The following is a 21,121-nucleotide window of genomic DNA, read 5'->3' as shown; positions in this document are numbered from 1 at the left end:
CTGCTCCACTATTTTGTTAGTTATTATCCACTATTTTGTTAGTTATTAGCCCAGAGACCATCTTCTCTCTGATAATCTCTTTTCAGATAATGCCACCCATATGCACCTAGACACACTAAAGAAAAACCTGGGGGCCATTTGACTCTTCCCATATTCTCACACCCCGCATCAATCAATCACCAAATCCTGAGGTTGGTATCTTCTAGATATTTCCAGATCCCTCCTCCATCTCCATCTTGTTTCTATGATCCAACCGGCCCTCACTTAAAATAGTGAAGCAGCTTCTTAACTGGGGTTTCTGGCCTATACTTGTACCCCAATTTATCATCCACACTGAAATCAGAAAGATCTCTCTTAAAAAAAAAAAAAATCGATCCTTATGTCATATGTCTGCTTAAAACTTATCCATGGCTCCTGACTGCCGTTTGAAGCTGTTTGGTCTGGACACACAGGGCCTTTCTACTCTCTCTCTCTCTCTCTCTTTCAACTCCTCTCCTACCACTCCCGCCTCACCCTGAAAGGCTAGAACCCAGGACAACTGGCCGCTCAACACATACCTTGGACTCTCTCCCCTTCTTGTCTCTGACCTGTTCTCTCTCTTAGCCTGAATGCTCTCCCTGGTACTTTGTCTGGCTTAAAGCCTTCTCTTTGTTTAATGAGCTCCAGTATTACCTCCTCCATGAGGCTACTCCTCAGTGTTTCCAGGACACAGAGCATTTTATGGCTATTCTATAATTATAATGACCTGCTGCACTTGCTCCACCATGACCTCAAGTTCAAGGGCATTGCCTCTAGCTACTTTCTCATCCACTTAACTGTGGATAGGCTTTGGACATAGTAGGTATTCAAAGAAATATTGAATAGCTGAATGCATCACACAGACAATAGGTAGACAGTAGCCGACACATATAGTGTGCACTGTGGGTCACTTAACAGTACTTTCTGAAGTGCTCTTCAAGCACATTCCATAAATTAACACATTTACTCCTCACAACAACCCTATATGGTAGCTAGGATAATTATTTCCATTTTACAGGTGAATAGAGGATGAAACTGAAGCACAGACAGGTTAAAAACTTTACCAATGTTACATAGTTAGAAATCGATGACACCACGTTAAGAATCCAGAAGACTGGCTCTGGATCCCATGTTCTTGACACTTACTCTGTAGCACCTGTCCAGATAGCGATACCATGATAAATAAAGATACCTAAACGGACACAGACAGTATGGTCTACTCCAGTTTTACGGATGAGAAAGCTGAGGCATAGGAAGTTCGTGGAGAAGTGGTCCAGAGAAAAGAAAGCCAAAGCTAGAATAGTAATCCCTGCCCCTCACTAACAGCCATGCAGCTTGGCGCAGTCGCTCAGCCTCCCTGGGCCTTGGTTCTTCAAGTGCAAAATCAGGGCCAGATCATGTCTCTGCTTTCTTCTGGCTCACATTTGCAATTCCCTCAGCTCGGCAGGCTTCATCAGGGGTGAGTGTGTGCCAGGCTCAGTGCTAAGTGCAGAGACCCAGAGGCAAACAAGATATATCTCTGTCCTGAGAAATTTCTCTTCTTGTGGGGGAGACAGGCACAGACAGACAGTATCGACAGACGAGTTCAAAATGGCCACATTGCAATTACATAGGTTATTTTAAAGGGAACGACCCCAAGATACAGTGTTATCCAGAAACAAGTCATGTGCCCCTGCATAAGGTCTTTCAACTGACAATTGCCCAGAACAAGAAAGTTGCACCATGTCCCCTCCCACCTTTCTTTCAAGGCTTCACTTAAGCACATTCCCCTTGTTTTATAAGGTAAGAAGCAAAGTCGCTGCCTTTAGTACGTTTGCCAGTGGTCAGATGGTTGCCTGGTGGCATAAGTCACTGCCACCTCTGTTCCCGAGATTCTCCCATAGCTGGGCTATGAGAGACAGGAGCGTCAACTTTGACACAGCCGCTGTTGGTTTTCCAGTATGGGTTATATGCTTAAATGGATTTTCAGATTTACAATTGATTCTAGAAATTGCATCTACTTCATTTCCAACTCCATGGGTAAGCTGCTTCATTTAAGGCAAACACCATCCAATTAAAATATATTCTGAAGAAGTAAGTGAGCAAGCCATTTTTGCTCAACTCTTAAACACAAACACAAAAACAAAAGTAAAAAACTATCAGGGGGACTTCTCAAAGACCAAATCCCATCACATCACTGGGAGATGAGATAGTTAACATATGTATGATCAAAATATAATTTGAAAATACACTCGGAGAGGTGGCCTTGTGTAAGAGCAGGGGCCTCACGGCCAGTCTCAGTGGGTCCACATCTCTTTTCAGCATCTTAGCAGCTGTGTGACCTTGGGCATGTTCCCTAACACCACTGAGTCTCCGTCTCTCCACCTGTGCAATAGGATCAAATAATATCTGTCTGTCAGAGTACTTGTAAGAATCAGAAATGTGAATTCTGTGTCTGGTATAGAATAGGGTTAAAAAAATAAACTATTAAAAACATTTTATTAAAGTCTTAATGATTCAGAGATTGATTATTCTATTAGAAGATTGTCATGCTTTCTCCCTTTCTTCCTTTTGCTTCCTGCCTGCCCACATCACAGCTGCTCACAAACTATTACTCCGTGAGATAAAAAATGAGATAAAATTCAATTCAGATCACACAGCAACAAAAGTGGATTTGGCATTGGAGTCAAACAGGCCTGAACTTGAGCACTGGATGGCTTTTGACAGTTTATATAACCTCCTCGAGTCTTCATTTTTTCATCCATAAAATGGAGGCAATCATATAAACCTTCTAGGCTTCTTACAAAGATGTGAACAACCACATGCATACACACACACACACACACACACACACACAACCCCTAGCACTGTGACTGGTAAATAGTAGGTAGATAGGAAAGTATTGGATCATTTTCAGTAAGAAATGTAGTATTTAGCTAAACTAAATCTTCAACATCACTCACAACTTGTTTTAAAAACCCAACTTCACCACTACCGTGGATGGCTAAAGGAAGTGATTCTCACAATTCTCTTCCATCTGGTGTCATCAGATTTCATTTCCTCCCTTGGGGACAGCTTGACTGTCAGCGGAAGTGGGGCAACTCTGTGCATATGCAGACCTGGCATGGCCATACTGATGCCCAGAGGGTGGGAGGCAGGTGAAGTAGGAGCTGACACACTTGATATCTTCTCCAACCACTGCCATGCACTACCAAGAGTCAGGGAGACCGAACCAGAGATTAGGATGTCCTTTTCATAAGCACTACTTCCACTACTGAAGAGCTTTGATTATCGAATGGTAGGGGTTGACCAGCTATACAGGATCACATCTTTAGAAGCAAGTAACAAAGAGAGCATGTCCATTATTTGCCTTTGGGAAATCACTAAGCTCAAGGTTCATGGGATGCTGACATTATAGGGCATGTGCTTTTTTACATAAACATTTGGATTTCTTGTTTCTAATTTAAATATTTTGTCTACAGAGATCTCTGAGTCATCTGCTCACATCCTTCCTCCTTTAATCCTCCCTTGAGGTGAAGACTATATATAAAATGCTAACTTTCTAAAGGAAAACACATAAACAAAAGACAAAAATCCAAAAGTCACAACTAGCTACCATAAAATATCTGAATATTTGTTTAGACCCCCTGGAGACCTACCACATGACATTCTCAATGTAGCATGCAGAGATTCATTCTGTATCCCTTCCTACTTCCTAAATAATGCTCCCACTCAAAGTGGAAGGATGCCAATTTCATGGCAGGCTGGAGGATTTTTTTTCAGAAGCTCCTTACTTAACATCACATTGCCTAGACCAGAACACACCGATCAACATGAGTGCCACAATTCTCTAAAATTTTCCCTGCAGAGGAGAAATTTTATGAAAAGTTTCATAAATTCAAAATTCTTTTTCTAAAAAGAGAGAATTATTTTTTATAATTGATGCTGAAAATCAACTAATTCCTGAATCACCATTTTTTTTCTGTGAAACTTTCTGCTATAGACAAAATGGAAAATCACAGTTTCACTTTATCTAACACCACCCAAAAGAAATGTTTCATGCATGGAAGTGTTCTTTTTCCATAAGACAGCAGCATTTAAGGAAAAAAAAAAAAAAGCTCTGGCATCGCTCTTCAATATTGTTGTCTAATTAAATAGCAATGCAGTGGATGCGTAAAAATATGCATTAGAGGTGTGTAATGTGTAATGTGAAGAAGAGTAATCAAAGCCATTCAACAGGATTTAGGAAGGGATTTCAGTTGGCAGCTTACGAGACAGGAGCATATAATTTTGCTAATTTGAAATAGGTATTGTAACGTATAAACATTACTGCTTTGCATATTTTAATGAAAACTGCCTCTACACCAAAATGAATCCTTTAGCTTGAACTCTCTGCACACCACAGAGCTTCTACCTATTATGAGTTCGGCATAAATAAGAAAGGCACGCAAGCTGCATTAAAAGAATGGTCACCTCATTAAAATAGGTTAAAACCAAGCCCCTTATTCCAAGCTACTATAACACCATAAAGTAAGTCTGATGACAGGTGTTGTATTAAATTTTTATATTACAATGAACTTGTACTCACACAAACCAAATCTGCATGTTTCCTTGATATACACCTGCAACTTGTTAATTCAAGGGCCTTTATTAAGAAAGTATAAATTTAGCAACATCTATAGATTTGCAAAACTCTATTAGCTTGCTTGAGAATATAGAGTAAATTCATTTGGAGTCTTATTTGCATGGTTTACAAAGAAATGGAAATTAATGAGGCCTTTTCCCAAATGGATGCGCCTGCAGATAATGCTGTTCTGCAAACAGACTGATGTGAATTACCTGCACTTGGGCTAAAGGGTGGAGAGAGAGATCTGAATCGGTCCGGAGCTGAGGGCATCACTTACCTGCCAGCTCGCTTCTCGCTGAAGGCCTTTTTTCCAGTCTTCTTCCAGCCTGGGGGAGGTCTCATCCATTGCTGATGGTGCTTTCACAAACTGGATCCGCCAATGGCTGTTACTCCCTTTCGTTGCAAGCCTTTACCAAAGCGGCAGCGGGGGCAGTTCAGGGGCAGACTGTCATGGAGAAAATGCCAGGCCAGAGGATGAGGGATCGGGCAGGAAGAAGCCACACGGGAATACATTTGGGATACACGGGGCTACCCTGACAGCTGCCAACTGGCCAGGCGGGAGGCCAGCTCAGCCATTGAGTGTCCAGAGATTAGGAACAACTAAGCTCCAAGGCCAGCGGACAATGGGTCATTCTTATGCTTCTGGCAAAAAGGTCAGAGGAGGGAAGTGTGAAGGCATGCTCTATGCCCTGGAAATATGCATTCCTGCGTGTGCTCCCATCTTTTCCTCACCCCAACACACACACACGCGCACACACACACACAGATTTGCATTGTTCTGCAGAGTTGTATCAATAGGCTGGAATATCCTGGAAGTAATAAGCTACTTTACATAGAAGCAACACTTTTCATTTGAACACATCTCCCCCAGCACCATATGAATCACTCAGCAGCCAGTAAACATGAAAAGTAGCAAGCGCCCTTGGGTGAAAAATAGACTGTTCCCTGTAGTTGAATCCTGAGCGTCAACAGTCCCTGGTTTCACCCCATGGGATGTTTTGTCACAGACACTCAACTTTGACCATGCACCTCAACCCTTTTCCCAAATGATTATCCAAAATGATCAGAGGCTTCAGTTTGGACAGACTCCTCAAAATGTGGGCCTAACCCAAGCCAAATCCAACCAAACCCTGTCCTGCTTCAGCGGTTCCTCACACAGAATGACCCTCTCTTGCTGTTCAGAATTGCTTACCTATAGTTGTAAGACATGTAGCTGACACTACTGTCCACAGCACCTACTTCTTTTCAGTTTGAACAGCGGTTCTCCAACTTGACTGCACAACAGAGTCAACCGGGAAGCTTTGTAAAAATATTGTCTCCAAGGCTTCATCCCCTTGAGAACCCAGGATTACAATCACAGAACTCAGTTTTGAGGATCGTTTGAGGTTTCTCTAATTTAATCACTCTTCCGATGCTTGAATCCCCACGATCCTGACAATACCCCTCCAAGCAATGCATATACCACCATAGATGGTAAGCTCACCACCTCCTGAGACAGTCTTGCTCCACGGTTGATAGCTTTGTCCTCAGATGAATCAATATCCTTCCCCTTGTCATTTCCATAGCTGCACTGTTGTGGGTTTTTTTTTTTTTAATTCCATAAGGAATAAGACTAAAACCTATTCTGTAGGACAACCCTTCAAAGATCCAAGGACAACGGTGGTCCCTGCCTCAAGTCTCTGCTGAAGTGTCTCTTTTCTGGGTGAGATCTTGCTAGTTCCTACAGCAGACCATGTGAGAGGCTTTTGGGTAATTTCTCCATCCTGGTTCCTGGCCTCAAAATACATTCCACTACCTCCAGTGATGGTGATTGTAATATTCCAGAATCTAGTGCAGTATTTCTGCTACGATCTACCATTGCACACAGAGCTTAATTATCACACATCTTACTTGGAAAATCCTCCCAATAACAACCACCATAATAATAATAAAAGCAGCCAGCATTTACTGAGCTTGGACCTAGGTACCCAGCACTGTTTTAAGTGCTACATTAGCCTTACGTCATTTATTCTTTACACAGATTCTATGAAGTCATCATTATGCTCCTGACTTATAGATGAAGAACTCGAGAGGCAAAGACATCTGCCCAGGTGATGGGCCAGGAGTTAGCTCAGATCTGACTGCAGTGTTCTAGAGCCCTCCTTCGTGCCAGTCAATGACTTCAACTTGTGCAGTCCCGGATTGCATTGCCTGTCTTGACGATCACACCTTACTGATATGATGTCACTGCCAATTAGTACACATAGGGTTGCTCACACCTTCAGATTATAGATGAACATGTTTTGTAGACTAGAAATTGCCATACAAGTCTAACTTTTCATTGCTATCCTTTCAATAATCACAAGACCATACATTGCACCTCACCTCTAGCAAAGCAGATAAAGGCAAAATCCTTCCTTTACTTTTTTTGGCTTCTCTCTTTTACTGAGAATATTCAGGTGCTTCTTCAGAGGTTATACTGAGGCATAAAAGGAGACAGGCCAGAGGAACAAGGGTCCAGAATATTTTCCCAGACCATAGACTCAATGGCAGCCTCACCAATCATCAGTTCTTCCCCATCTCCTATAAACACTTAGCAACAGGACCCCATAAGGAGATCTGGAAGCAATCAGTTTTACCACTTGAATCACGGTATCTGCAAGGCATCAATCAGTTGTTACAGAAGATAGGACACAAAGTGGTTGACTATCGTCTTTGAAGTCAAACAGACCTAAGGTTGATTAGCAGCCCCATTATTATGGAGCTCTATATCCCTGTCCAGGTCACCCAACCTCTCTGAACCCTAGTTTCCACACCTGCAAAAGGGAGGCATTATCATCTCAGTTATCAATATCTGGTTCTCTTCTGTTCCAGTCACACAACAAGATTGCATTGTCTTAAAGCCCTTAAAATTAACCATAACCACATGACTTGTTTTGGTTACTGAAATATGAAAAGAAGGGTGGGTATCACTTCCCACGGGGAGGCCTTGATCACCGGCACTTGACTGTCAGCCCACCCTTCCCCACAAAGCAGTGATCATGAGGCACGTGGTGATAAGGCGTGCCTTAATACCAAAGCAGACCGGACTGCTGCCACGACTCATGGAGAACGGTTGCCTTGGAGAGTAACCTGGACCAACAACAGACACTATGGGAACGAGAAATAAACTTCTAGGGTTGTTTGTTCCCTCAGCATAACGTAGCCCACCCTGGCCAATACACCAGTCTTGCTATACAGAATTGTAAGAATAACACGAAACAATGCAACTAGAGCATTTATCGCAAGCCTTGAGTAAGTCTGCAATAGTATTTTAAATAGATTCCATGACAAGCCCAGTCTGCTTTATACATGTCCCTCACATTTCAGTATTTCCCCTTCTTTTACAGCCTGCATTTCTCATGCTCATAACTTAGTAGCATTAAGCATGGCAATTTCCACAGATGATGTAGAAATATGAATTTTAAAAAGAAAGGGTCAAAGCGTTCAATAATGCAGTGCCACCCTGTCTCAGAATGCAAACTCAGAATAGCATGACTTTAATGCCGCTTATCATTTAGCAAGGAAATTAATGAAAGCAAAATGAAGTATCAAATAATAAATGTAGCTTAGTATAAATTCGCTACTGATAAAGTACATGTCTCCAAAATGTAAACATAATGAGAACATACATGAATAGAGGAGCTTATTAAATAACAGAGCTTTTATTCACTATTCTTAAATCAAGCAACCAAAAAATAATTCGTTTTGTTTCTGTCTTTGTAAAATGTTTTCATTAAAGGAAGTTTTGCCTATGAAAATGAAGTATAAGGCAAGTACAGATAACACTGTGGCCAGATCACAGCACTGACATTTCAAGACACAAACTATAACCTGCCCTGGGACACAACCGGGAGAGTCTTTTTTTTTTAGTGGGTTTTGAAGGCAAGTGCTAATAACTATGACCCATGTTAAGTGTTGTATTGTGTCCTCGCACAGAGATATGTTGGAGTTCCAACTCTTAGTACCGCAGAATGTGACCTTACTTGGACATAGGGTTTCTACGAAGGTGATCAAGCTGAAACGAAGCCATTAGGGTGGACCTTGATCCAACATGACCAGCATCTTTATTAAAAAGGTTGAAATGTAGGCACAAAGACACACCCGGGGAGAAGCTACGTGACAATGCAGGCAGAGATAGGGCAATACACCTACAAGCCGAGTAACACCAAGGATGGCAGCAAGCCCAAATCACTGTTTTTCCCTCAAGATAAGCACCTTATTAAGAATATGCTGACTGGGGGCGCCTGGGTGGCACAGTCGGTTAAGTGCCCAACTCTTGGTTTCAGCCCAGGTCGTGATCTCAGGGACGTGAAGTGGAGCCCCATGTTGGGCTCTGTGCCCAGTGTGGAGCCTGCTCGGAAGACTCTCCCTCTCCCTCCCCCCTCCCTGCTATGCTCACTTGCATTCTCTCTCTCAAATAAACAGATAAATCTTTTTGAAAAAAGAATATGCTGACTAATAAGAAATCGAAAAAGTTTTAGAATTTGTAACATTTCCTTATGGAAAAGTTATATAAAAAAATTTAAAAAGGAAAAATCTATACAAAATGCATCATCAGTCCTCCCTTGATTCTAAGGAAATTTCTTTTAGCTTATACAATAAAAATGGGTTAATCCTTCATTTTAAGAATCAAAAGCCTAGAAAATAAAGTTTTCCAGGTGACTTAAACCATGCATTCCACAGTGTCCAATGAGGGTATGATATGGCCAAAAATGTGTTCAAGTAGATACAGATACTGTCTAGAAGAGAAAATGAAAGGGGGTATGGGCCAGGGGAGCAGGGACACATTGATGGACGGTCTTTTACCCACGGATAGGATTTTGCACACGCTTTCACTTAACAGCTGGGCTAGAACATTTACGAGTTCTTACCACCCACTTTATTATACATTCTTCCTTCACTTCCATTCTCACTAAAATTTTCAAGACATTTCCTTATAAACATTTACTTCTGTTTTTGTTTTTTTTAATTGGAAGCTAATAGTAAAGTATTAATCTTCAGAAATTTGCTTCCCAAAAAAAAAACCATAATAATGTATCAAACCCACAACACCAGAGATGTCTGTATATTAACTCTAACAAAACAAAACAAAAACAGATTAACAAACAAAAACAGCTATCATAAGAATGATAAATCTGAAATGGATAAACTCTGGTCCTATAGTCATATTTTGAAAAGGAAGAAAAAGTAGAGTATTGGTCTCAAATTCATTGTTTCACTGGAATAATTAATGTTCACCATTCCTTGCATAAAATATCTAAACTTAACTATAGTGATTCCCATAGGATTGTAGTTAGTGGAACACTGTAGCTGGCAAAATAGTCTCTTGTATACCATGTACTTTGGGTTGTACTCTTACCAAGATTCACTTGTGTTTGTTCCCAGCCCTATTTATGCCAGTTGTGCCTGTAAATGTAATTACATAATTTAATTAAATAATATTCCTATAAAATGTGAGTTGCAATGTAAAGGGAGTTGCTGCTTTCCTGAAACTAGTCAAATGCTTTGGAAAGACTCAATAAAGAAAAAATGCTTTTTTAAAAAAATTGCCATTGTAGGGGCAGGGATCATAAAAATCTATACAGACCTCTCTTCTTGGGTTACTGGTCACTGTCATTACATTCTTAATTAACGTTGAAGAAATTGGAACTGGAATTTTTGAGGTTCCTTTGGGAATATAGCTTATACCAAAAAAAAGACACCCCTCCAATTTACAGCAAAGGCCTTGGCTCCACAGCAAAATAATGGTGCATAAATGTGCATTTATGGATTTTAAGCAAAAGTCAGATGTTTTGTGTATGTATATGATTTATGATTCCCCAAGTTAATCAACTTATGTGATCAATCAGTCAACAACCATTTTCAATTGTGTGGAATAAGAAGTCTTCTATGATAAAAAAGAAAATGGTAAACCAGGAAGGACTTTTTCTTCACCTGCATATAATGTACAGGGATAAAAAGCAATAGACTCAAATATTCAAACCAAGAAACAGAATCCATTTCAATACCCAAGTCTACTTATATCACTTAAGTGAGAATCAGCCTAGCTGTAACTATAAGCATTAAATGTTGTATAAATCTGAGCCACATAGACTCCAATTAATTACTGCGTGATATTACCGTGTCTTCCTGTAACTATGTAATAATACCAACTGCCTATAATCGGAAGGATTTAGTAGACATTTATTGATGGAAATCAGATGATTTCATCCACAGTGTCTGAATTACTTTGATATGCTTGAGCCTGAAGCAAAATAATGTAATAAAAAACAACATACAGATGAGAACCTCAGTTTTTCTCTACATATGAATCTGTCACTGATTTGAGAAGAATCAAATCTAAGTCCAACCAGGTGAAGATGTTCCATACATTATTCTTCCCAATTCAATATAAAAATAATATTTCCCTTTCCGGTATGTTTATATACTGTTCCTGACTTTGTGGTATCCTGGACATCAAGGGAGCCCAGAGATGCAGAGTATTGCCTTAGCAAATGTTAAACAAAGCAGATATGAATTACAGAATACTTTCTTCAAAGAGTTTACTTGAAAGACCATCTGAAGTCATAAGCCTTCAAAACAATAACCAATAGACTAATGAGTAGAGCGGGAAGGCAGATCTTATGAGTAAGATGAATGAGAAATAGGCTATGTGGCAGGCTGGAAATTTCTTTCTCTCTTCCTCACCCCCCTGCCCCCTCTTCCCCCCTCCCTCCAAAAAGTCCCTCAGTAGTTTGTCATGCAGCTAAAAAAAATTCTACCAGTCATACCTTTTTGTTTTAAAATCTTTCCTATCACTATCTATGAAACAGCAAATACTCCTAGGAAGGGTAGCCTAAAGCTTTATCTCCTAACGCTTTGTCTCAAGTTATTTTCCAATGTGGCTTAAAGAGTAAGACTTTGCAACCAGGTAAGGAATGAGGATGGGGACAAAGGGAACTTCAGAACAGGAGAAAGGCTTGGAGCAGAGAAGGTGAAGGACTGCCAAAGTCCCTCAGGCACAAATAAATTTCTGAAATAGGAATTCAAAGACTCATGAAAATTGACTTTATCAACCACCAAGTTCTTTTGATTGAAGATTATTAAAAACAATCCAACTGGTTTACATACTTACACACATACTTAGGTTCTCATTGCTGTTATGAAATGTCAGTTGGCATGGGCAGGAGGGTGGGAGGGGGTGTCAGGATCTCTTCCTTCTTCATTTACTCTTAATAGTAACATCGCAACACAAGGGGAACCTCAGATACTGTTTGAGAATTTCAAAATAGGGGTGAAGTAGGATGTGAATTGGGTTGCAAGGTAGGCTTGTTCCTCCAACTATACAGACCAGCATCACCTAGGAGCTTATCAGAAACATAGAATCCTGGGCCTCACTCCAAATCTACAGAAGTTCATTTGCATTTTAACAAGGCTAATTCACTAAGTTTAAGAAACAATGGGCTAGGAAGACATACATTGAAGGCCTATTTGCACAACAAGCTTTATTTTTATTATATTATTATTATTATTATTACTTTTAGGAGCATAGGTTTAGAATAGCTTAGGAATAGAATGACTGATAAATGTCATAGGTTGGGGCACCTGGGTGGCTCAGTCGGGTAAGCATCTGACTCTTGATTTCAGCTCAGATTATGATCCCAGGGGTCATGAAATTGAGGCTTACATTGGGCTCCATGCTCAGTGCAGAGTCGGCTTGAGATTCTCTCTCTCTCCTCTGCCCCTCCCCCTGCTCATGTGCGCGCGCACGTGCACACACAAATGTGCACTCTCTCGCTCTCGCTCTCTCTAAAATAAATAAATAAATAAACTCTACAAAAATGTTACAGGAAAGAGTTTAGTCCCCAACCAAGAAACTGGTGCTACCTTAGGAGAACCTTCTCAGTGATTTCACTTTCAAAATTATATAAGAATTTTTATAAGTACGATACGATTGGTGTGGAGGGCAGGACTCCTGCCCTTCAATCACTCAGCAACCTCAACATACATGACTATTCTACTTATTAGTTCAGAAAAACAGCTGATGACAAGTGAAAGACACCTCCTCTGGACATTTAGATGACTGCTTTTGTATAAATCAATTTTGAGTGCCACGAAATGTCAGAAAATACCAAATGAGGAGAAAAGAATCAATAGATAACGCTGGAATTAAATGAGTGATGAATAATCTTTACCAACTAAAATAAATTAAATCATGAAAACCAAGTCAAAGTAACATCAAGGATTTGACTAAAAACCACAAAAAACAATATACAGATCCTCTTTGACTTATGATGGGGTTATATCCTGATGTAGTAAGTTGAAAATATTGTTAAGTCAAAAACACACTTAATAATACACTAGCCTAACTTAAATATGCTCATAACACATTAACCTATGGTTGGGCAAAATCATCTAACAGAAAGCCTGTTTTATAATGTAGTGCTGAATATCTCATGTAATTTATTGAATACTATACTGAAAGTGAAAAACAGAATGGTTGTATGGGCACACGGTGGTTGTGAGTCGGTGGTTTACCCTTATGATCACATGGCTGAGTGGGAGCTCGGCTCATTGACACCACCTAGCACCATAAGAGTGTCCTATGCATATTGCTAACCCAGGAAAAGATCCAAATTCAAAATTCAAACTACAGTTTCTACTGAATGTGTATCACTTTTGCACCATTATAAAGTCAAAAAAATCTCAAATCGAACCATCGTAAATTACGTCTATAATTTAGAGGTAAGGCCACTTGCTACAAACATGGCTGTTCATTCTTTCCGGAAAAGCATTCTGACAGGAACTACAAAATAAGAGCTGAATTCATACTTTCTAGCTTCTATCTGAACAGTCATAATTTTTAAAGGTTCTACAACAAAGAAACCAATTTGCAGATACAGACCAGGTATTAACCTAGCAACCATGAAACTAAGCGCACAGTTGTTTAGCTTTTTCAGCATTTAGAGAGTAGGAGTAGGGGGACAAACTCTACAACATATTTAACTCACTTTATTTTATATTTTAAATGTGCCTATTACAGCTATCAAATAAACCAGAAATTTATAAACAGACCAAATGTCAAAATTCAAATTCAATGTTTTTCTGAGTCCCAAACTGTCATCAGAGATAAATCCAGTCCTATAACAGAAGTCAAGACAAATGTCTTTCTCCATAAGTAAACAACTGCAAAGTAGTGTCTTCATATCATTTTATTACTCATGGATGCTAAAAGCATGAATTGGACACCTACTATGTGCTAAGAATGGTGCCAGGTACTAGTGATTAAGAAACAAAGAGAACATGCCCCTGTCCTGACCGTCCTCTGGGGAAATAGCTAAGTAAGCAAATCATTTCAGCTACAAATAATATCTGAGCTATGGAGAAGGAAACATGCTTGCAATAACTACCTCAGGGATCCATACCATCCCACCCCCTTAATCCAACATAGTTCAACTGTAGAAGTCCCACTATGTCAGTGTCCTTTAAGAAGAACAACATGGTAGACCCTGCCCCAACCATCGGTACAAAATCTAGATTTAAGGGTTTGGGTGATAGTGTTTTTAAATAAAAGAGCTTCTGAAATATTTCCACAGTAATGTAGACCAGAACACCAGGACTTTATGTTACTCTGACCTAGAATCATTTTTCTTTTTAGACTCATTTCCAAATCCAATATCAATGGATACCAACAAGATACCACACAGACAAATAAACTCTCCTCTGCTGGATTCCAGTTAATGATTTGTATATGCAAAGAAATTTGGGGACAAGAGTTCTTCTGACCCAAGAGCCCTGAGGCCCCATTTCCCCAAAGATCTCCTTCAGAGGAAGAACAACCCAAGATCAGCAGAGATGGTCTTTTGGATGGCATTTAATAAAGGCATGCTCCTTTGGAGAGCTGTCATTCTTAAAGACAGAGGGATAAGAGCATGCACAGCAAAGAGATTCAAAAATGTATCCTCTTTGGGGAGGTGGAGGGAGTGGGTGGGGACCGTATTTCTTGGACTCAGGCAAAAAGAGTGCTCTCTGGGACCTTTTTATTTCCACCTCATTAGAAGAAACCATCCAATGTTTCTAGCTTCAGTTCCATCTCTCAGGAAGGGGTTAGGGGCTGCTCTTGTTTATAGAGGAACAGCAGAGGAAGCAGAGGCGTCCCACAAGGAGCATAGATCTAACACTTGTAGACGCACTTCTCATCTAAAGCTGAGTCTGCCACCCTACCTAAAACAGCACTGAGAATTAAGACCGTGAACAAATATAGAAACCAAATTAAGCCAAGACCATCCTGCAGATGGTGAAGACATAGTAAATATACTAAACCAGAGGCCTGAATCATGTCCCTGGTCTAGAAAATTCCCTGGCACCACCCTTTGTTACAATGGTAGACTTGCAGGCTAAAGGCTGTGGAGTACTTTCTGCACGCTGTGCACTTTCATCTTTACTACAATTCTCTAAGGTGTTATCGTTATCTCTTCTATGGAGATGAGGGAATGGAAGCATGGAAGACTTCAATAACTTTCCAAAGTTCTCATGGCCCTTAAGGGGCGGAACCTGGACTAAGTAGTGATTGCAGAATCCATTCTGATAACCACACCTCCACCTGCTGTCCCGCTTCATCAGCCTTCACAACGACTAAAGGCCACGATGGCACCTGCTACCAGGTCAAAGACTTCCTCGGGGACTCTTCCGAGCCACATCCCAGATCCACTCATGATGAATGAAATGATGGCTCCTGAGCTGTGTGGGAAAAGCAAAGGCATGAAAGAACACACAAGACAGAGAGCAGAGCCCTCTAGCACAGATTCTCAGGCTTACGCTGCTTCAAGAAGCCCTAGTCCCTCCTGCTGGTTCGATGGGTTCTCACACAGTTGTTTGCTTTTAACATGAGTTTAATGCCTTCTTTAAAGAAAGAGGAGGAGGAGGAGAAGGGGAGAGGGGGAGGAGGAGGAGGAGGAAAGGAGGAAGAAGCAGCCTCGTAAGTATATAATGAACCGGAATTGGAGCTGCTGCTCTGATGCTGTGTGTTTTATGTTTGGCTGAGTGTCCTACTCTTCTGGATTCCAATGGTAGGGTGCTGAAGCTTGCTCCAGTGACACGGGCTGACTGCTGTCCCCAAAGGACCCTGAGGAAAACAAGAGGAACTATCTCACAGTCTTCAGCAGACAGGCGAGGTTTAACATAAAGAAACTCCCACTTAACGTTTTCTCCAAAAAGAATCCATTCATTATCTTTATTTCCGACACCGTATTTATGAATTTCCTTTCAGCAGGGCCCATCAGGGCAAACGTCACAACTCTGTGGTAAAGTACCATGTGCGTCTTCTTTTCCTCCTGGGAAGATTAAGGCCAATGAATAAAAGAAAGGGGGATGTGGCCCCTATATTTAGCTCTCCTTACAACATCATGTCTCACGGGTATTAAAAATAGACCCAAATCACTTGAAGACATTCTGAAAATCAAAGGCAGAATAGCTTTCCAAGAGAAAGTTTTAAATGTTTGCTTTCTTTCTAGTTGAGATTTTTCAGGAACAAAAGCAGTTGAGTGGACTGCCCTTAGGACGCAGGGCAGGTGGCTCCCGGGGTTTTATAACAGACCCTGCCTCCTCTTGTCATCCCCTCAGCCTCCATTCTTTGTGGTCTGGATTTTGAGAGAAATCTGGGCTGGTCCTTGGCAAAAGGTGTGAAATAACCTGTGTAGAGAAATTCTCCTCTGTTTACCACCTTTCCTCCACCTAGTGTTCTGACACTCCCAAGGTCCCTGTCAGAGCGAAGTCAGCTCAGATTCAATTCACTGAACAAATATGTGTTATTTGGGATGTGCCAGGCACAGTGCCAGGCAGGGCAAAGGATGCAGAGGGGAGCAAAGGATGGAACGTCCTTGTTAGAGAAGGTGCCAGGTAATTCCACAATTAAGTAAAGCTTCCAGAGGACCACAGGCAACACAAGTCAAAGAGAGAGGTGACATGTTGTTGGAAGGTATCAGAATGGACATGATGCTGGACATGGCATTTGAAACAGACAATGAAGAAAGGATGTGGATGGAGAACTCAAAATACCTAAGCCCAGGTATGAAAGAAGGTCAGGAGTTAGCTTAGCGTAACACCTCTTCTCAAAAATGTATGCCTGCTAAAGCCAGAAGAAAAAGCCTTTTAGAACCAAAGAAAGAAATTTCTAGTTGGAGAAATCACAGAGATTTAAGAATGCAGCCTCTTTCAAATCTTGCAGTTCCCCAGCGATGTGACTTGGGCAATTTTCTTCCCTTCCCCGAGCCTCACTTTCATCATCTGTAAATTGGGGGTCATGTTCCATAGGGCTGATGTGCTGATTACATCATATCATAAACACTAATACTTGGCTCAGTGTGTGGCACATGGTTCATGGAAACACTCAATGAATGGATATAACTCATTCTAGTGGGAGCACCTTACATGAGATCATATTTCTAATATGCCTCCAATCACAAGCAGTACCCACTCTGCTGTCAGGATGTCTTGACTAATATTACGGACCCACAAGGGTAAGATGGCATGGCCTTTGTTTTCATAAATGTCTAATTTTCAGACTGCTTTGTGGCTCATACCACCCTACAAAGGAAGAAGTCCCCACACCCATTTCCAGGTTCCAATTACCAAAGCAAATAGGGAAACTTGAAAAAAAAATCTTTTAATGGGGCTTTATGTCAATATATGCTAGTATAGCTCGTGACATTTTGGAATCATTCATATAGAGGTTATTGAAAAGTTGAGGAGTCTTTTCTAATGTAAGGTAAGAGGGAAAAAGGGGCCGTAGGGAGGTTAATGGTGAAAGAACAGAAATAGGAAAGGTGAATATCAATGTTTGTGGAATAATGTGGTGTTTCTTAAATTTTTGTGAGCACACGAACCCACTGGGAATCTTGTTCAAATGAAAACTGACTGGTTGATCTGGAGTGGGGACTGAAACTCATGAACTTCCAGGTGATATCTATGCCATTGGTCCATGGACCACACTTTGAATAGCAAGAGATAGTATTTCTTTAGGGCTTAGGAAAGAGCTGAGTGGGGAAATCATGAAAGCCCCAAATGAAAGAAGGTCAACCCAAACAAGATGGAAAGAGTGCTGGATGGTTTGAGAGGCAGCCAAACCGGAATGTAAGTACAGATACACAATGTCCAAGGGGAAGGGTTTCAGATGAGGGGAGGTCCCAGCTCACGAAGCTCCAGTGCATTACTCACATTGGCTGTGAGTCACTCCTAGCCTTTTAGAATTGTTGATGGCAAACATTCTGGAGAGTGCTGCGATACAGGAATGTGCTCACAGCCATTAACTATGAAGCACTAACTCATTTCAGCAGCCTGACACAAATTATGCTCTGCACTTGAAAAATAGCTATTGATCAGTCCCTTCTTTCTCATGCCTTCCAATACTCTGGATCAGCACTTCCATTCACTTCCTCCCTACAGACGCCTTCATGCACCTCGTTAGTTCCTTCCCAAACCAAAAAAAATATCCCCCAAGACTTCACTCTACTTTCTTTGAGATTTTGCCTTTCAAAAACAAACCAAGAGGCAAACCAAAAATATCTCTTCTAATTTCTCCACGTATCTGCTTCCCATGAACTTCTCAATGTCTTTTATTTTCTCTACTCATTATAGATACAAAGGCAACAAATCAACTGATCTATCATTTCCTGTGTTAGAAGATAAGAGACTAAAAGGGCATGAAAAGAACAGAATATAGAATTAGCCTTTAAAGAATTAAATTGGTTGCAGGGGCAGATTGAATGGTAATACTCTGAGCATCTTCAAGTAGCAGCATGAGTATCGAGGAGGTAAAGGAAGCTCCTGGTCTTTCAAGCTAGAGTAATGTGCATCTTCCCTGGTCCCTTTCTTAATCTTAAGAAAAACTGAATGTGCATGCACATCTTCTGTGGCAAACTGACTGCAACACTGGGCATCTCCAGTTCTCTTTCCTTCTCAGTGCTCCATATCCACACCTTATGCCATGTCTCTCTGTGGCTTCTCCCACTGAGAAGTGGGATCTATCTCACCATCCCTTGATTCTTGGCTGCCTTGTTTCATTTTAGCCAGTAAAATGTGGTGGAAGTGACTCAGTGTGTGTGTGTGTGTGTGTGTGTGTCTGTGTGTGTCTGTGTCTGTGTGTGTGTCTGTGTCTGTGTCTGTGTGGGTGTGTGTGTGTCTGTGTGTGATCTGAGCCTAGTGGCCTTGTACTTTCCTGCTCACTCTCTTTTTCTTCTCCCATTACCAAGAGAATAGGCCTGGGCAGTCTGAGACCATTTAGAGCAGAGCCAAGGTTATCCTCCAACCCACCAGTCCCTCATTGACCCACCAACTGGCCCAGATACAAGTTTGAGCCCAGATGAGATCATCAGAGCCTGGCTTAAACCAGCACAACTACAGAGATGACCCTTAGACTCAGGACAAATAATAAATAGTGGTTACTTCAAGCCACTAAGTTGTGGAGTGCTTTGTGATGCAGCATTATTTGGTTAAATAAATACATAAATACATAAATAACTGATAGAGCTTCCTTTGGAAAAGCTGTGATAAAAAGTCCAGGTATGCAAATAATTCCAACAGGACACTGGCTTTCCTCTGACAAAATTATTAATGAACACAAATACACTGTAATAACATAATTGCATCATTTATAAAACAAAAAACACATTAGGAAATTAGATAATAAAAACACATTTCTATATTAGTTTTCATTTTTCAAGGGGTTTAATCTATTCAGTAATTGACTATATTAACTTGAGCAAATTTTTTAAGTTTGCTAGACTTCAAATTCTGTTAGTCATTCCTTCTCTTCAGCATTCATTTACTGAGGATTATGATGAACAGGGTTGTGAGTTGGGTACTGGGGGGGCTCCAAAGATGAATAACACATAGGTCCCTGATCTCAAATATCTTCCATCTAGTAGGGTTGACAAGAGCACGTACTCACTTTTCATGCGCTGCAGGGAACGTGTCATGCCCTTGCTGCCGTCTCTACCATTTTAAATCTTACTCATCTTACTAGGTTCAGATGAAGGGTCCTTCTTTTTATATCTTCAATAATCCCACCCTTATTTGTCTTTGCCCAGCCATGAGTAAACTTTCTCCACTTTAAAAACACAGTAAGGAAGGTCTAGAACAGGTTCAGGCATAAAATTTAGGCTAAAAAAAGAAGTTTTATATCAGATAGATCATGAAAGGCCTTGATTTTTGATTGCTGAGTATATACTTGATTCCACAGGAAATAGGGAGCCATGGAGGGCTTCTGAGAAAGAGAGTGACCTAATCAAAGCTATCATTATTGAGAGACCTCAGGCCCTTAATGCAGGACCCAGGGTGATAGAGTTTTAGAAATGATGAGATGGTCAATTGCATATGCTGCATAGTGGTAAAGCAGGATGAAAAATGGAGTTTTCCAGCTAGACGGCCTCTGGTGAACTTGGAAAGGAAAGGCTCAATGGAATACAAAAGAAGAAAGAGATGGAGCAGGTAGGTGAGAAACCCAAACTACCAGTTCCCACCCCAAGATTGTCTAGGGAGGAGGTAAGTTTGACCATTGTTTACAAAGAGAATTTAAGGATGCAGAGCATTTGAGGGAAGACTACAGTCAGCCTCCCTCTGATAAATTGCTTTGGTTGGTCTAAAAGATGCAAAAAACTCTAGTGTTTCTCATAAATATCTCATAGGCTGTTATTGGGAGAGAAGAGAACACTGAGGGCTCAAGGGGCACAGGCTGAGTGGGCAGGATCCAGACTTCCTGTTTGCATTTCAACAAGTTTAATCCCATTTATCTTCCTTACGTACTGAGGTTCCATGCTGGATTTCATTTGGAAAATATAGGGTTCCTTGTATTGATTTGAAAAAATAATAACAATCTGAAAACCATTAAACCAGATGATTGACAGGATAAAATACTATACTAATTATCTTCCAAAACTTATAATGAGAAAAAATTCAGGAGGTGAGCACCTAGCACATCCTGAGTATATTATACTGGGCAACCTGCGGAACACTTTCCTGAGGTTCCTCTCATTTCATTCACATCACATCTTCATCCTGCAGGTGAGGAAACTGAGGCCCAGAAAGATCAAACACCTTGCCCAAGATCTCAGTGTTGACCCCAGAGCCTGGATTCTTGACCACTATGTCACGGCTGTGCAGAGTTGTGCCCACCCAATGAAGCCTAGGGCTCCTCCGTGAGTTCTCAAGGGCCTCTGAATTTCAATTTGAATTTCTAGGAGCACGTCCAGGTATGACTTTGGCCAGAAGATGCCACTAAACTTAAGAAACAAAAGGGATATGTTGAGAGGAAGAGATAGCAAGAGGAAGATTGAAAGAACTAGAAAGAATTTGAAAAAAAAAAAAGATTAGTGAATTAGTAGAGTCTGGAAGAATTGTAAAGCAGAAACTCTTACTCTGGAACTGTAAAAAATCATACACACACATACATAGGAACAACCATAAATGCCATTCCTATTTTTTTATTTCATTTTATTTATT

The 21,121-nt window shown here is 40.8% G+C and overlaps 1 protein-coding gene across 3 annotated transcripts in view; it reads right to left on the bottom strand.

Annotated features, from left to right (window-relative positions):
* The window catches only part of PPARGC1A (PPARG coactivator 1 alpha), a 634,327-nt gene that overhangs the window by 294,841 nt on the left and 318,365 nt on the right, over positions 1-21,121 (bottom strand). Inside the window, exon 1 of one of the 3 annotated variants that reach the window (XM_087863909.1) lies at positions 4,902-5,055. The exons of 1 other annotated variant lie outside the window; for it this stretch is intronic. In XM_087863909.1, the coding sequence (XP_087720035.1) occupies positions 4,902-4,970 (69 nt within the window). In that variant the 5' untranslated portion in view covers positions 4,971-5,055. Of the gene's footprint in view, positions 1-4,901; positions 5,056-21,121 lie in introns of those variants that run through there. One more of the 3 variants, XM_087863908.1, reaches the window with a different exon arrangement.

The sequence above is a fragment of the Ursus americanus genome, chromosome 8 (genome assembly GCF_024610735.1).
Source record: "Ursus americanus isolate L20-20 chromosome 8, mUrsAme1.1.p, whole genome shotgun sequence".
Classification (NCBI taxonomy): Eukaryota; Metazoa; Chordata; class Mammalia; order Carnivora; family Ursidae; genus Ursus; species Ursus americanus.
Note: the sequence above shows the minus strand (reverse complement) of the source record. Positions and strands in the feature narration are given on the sequence as shown.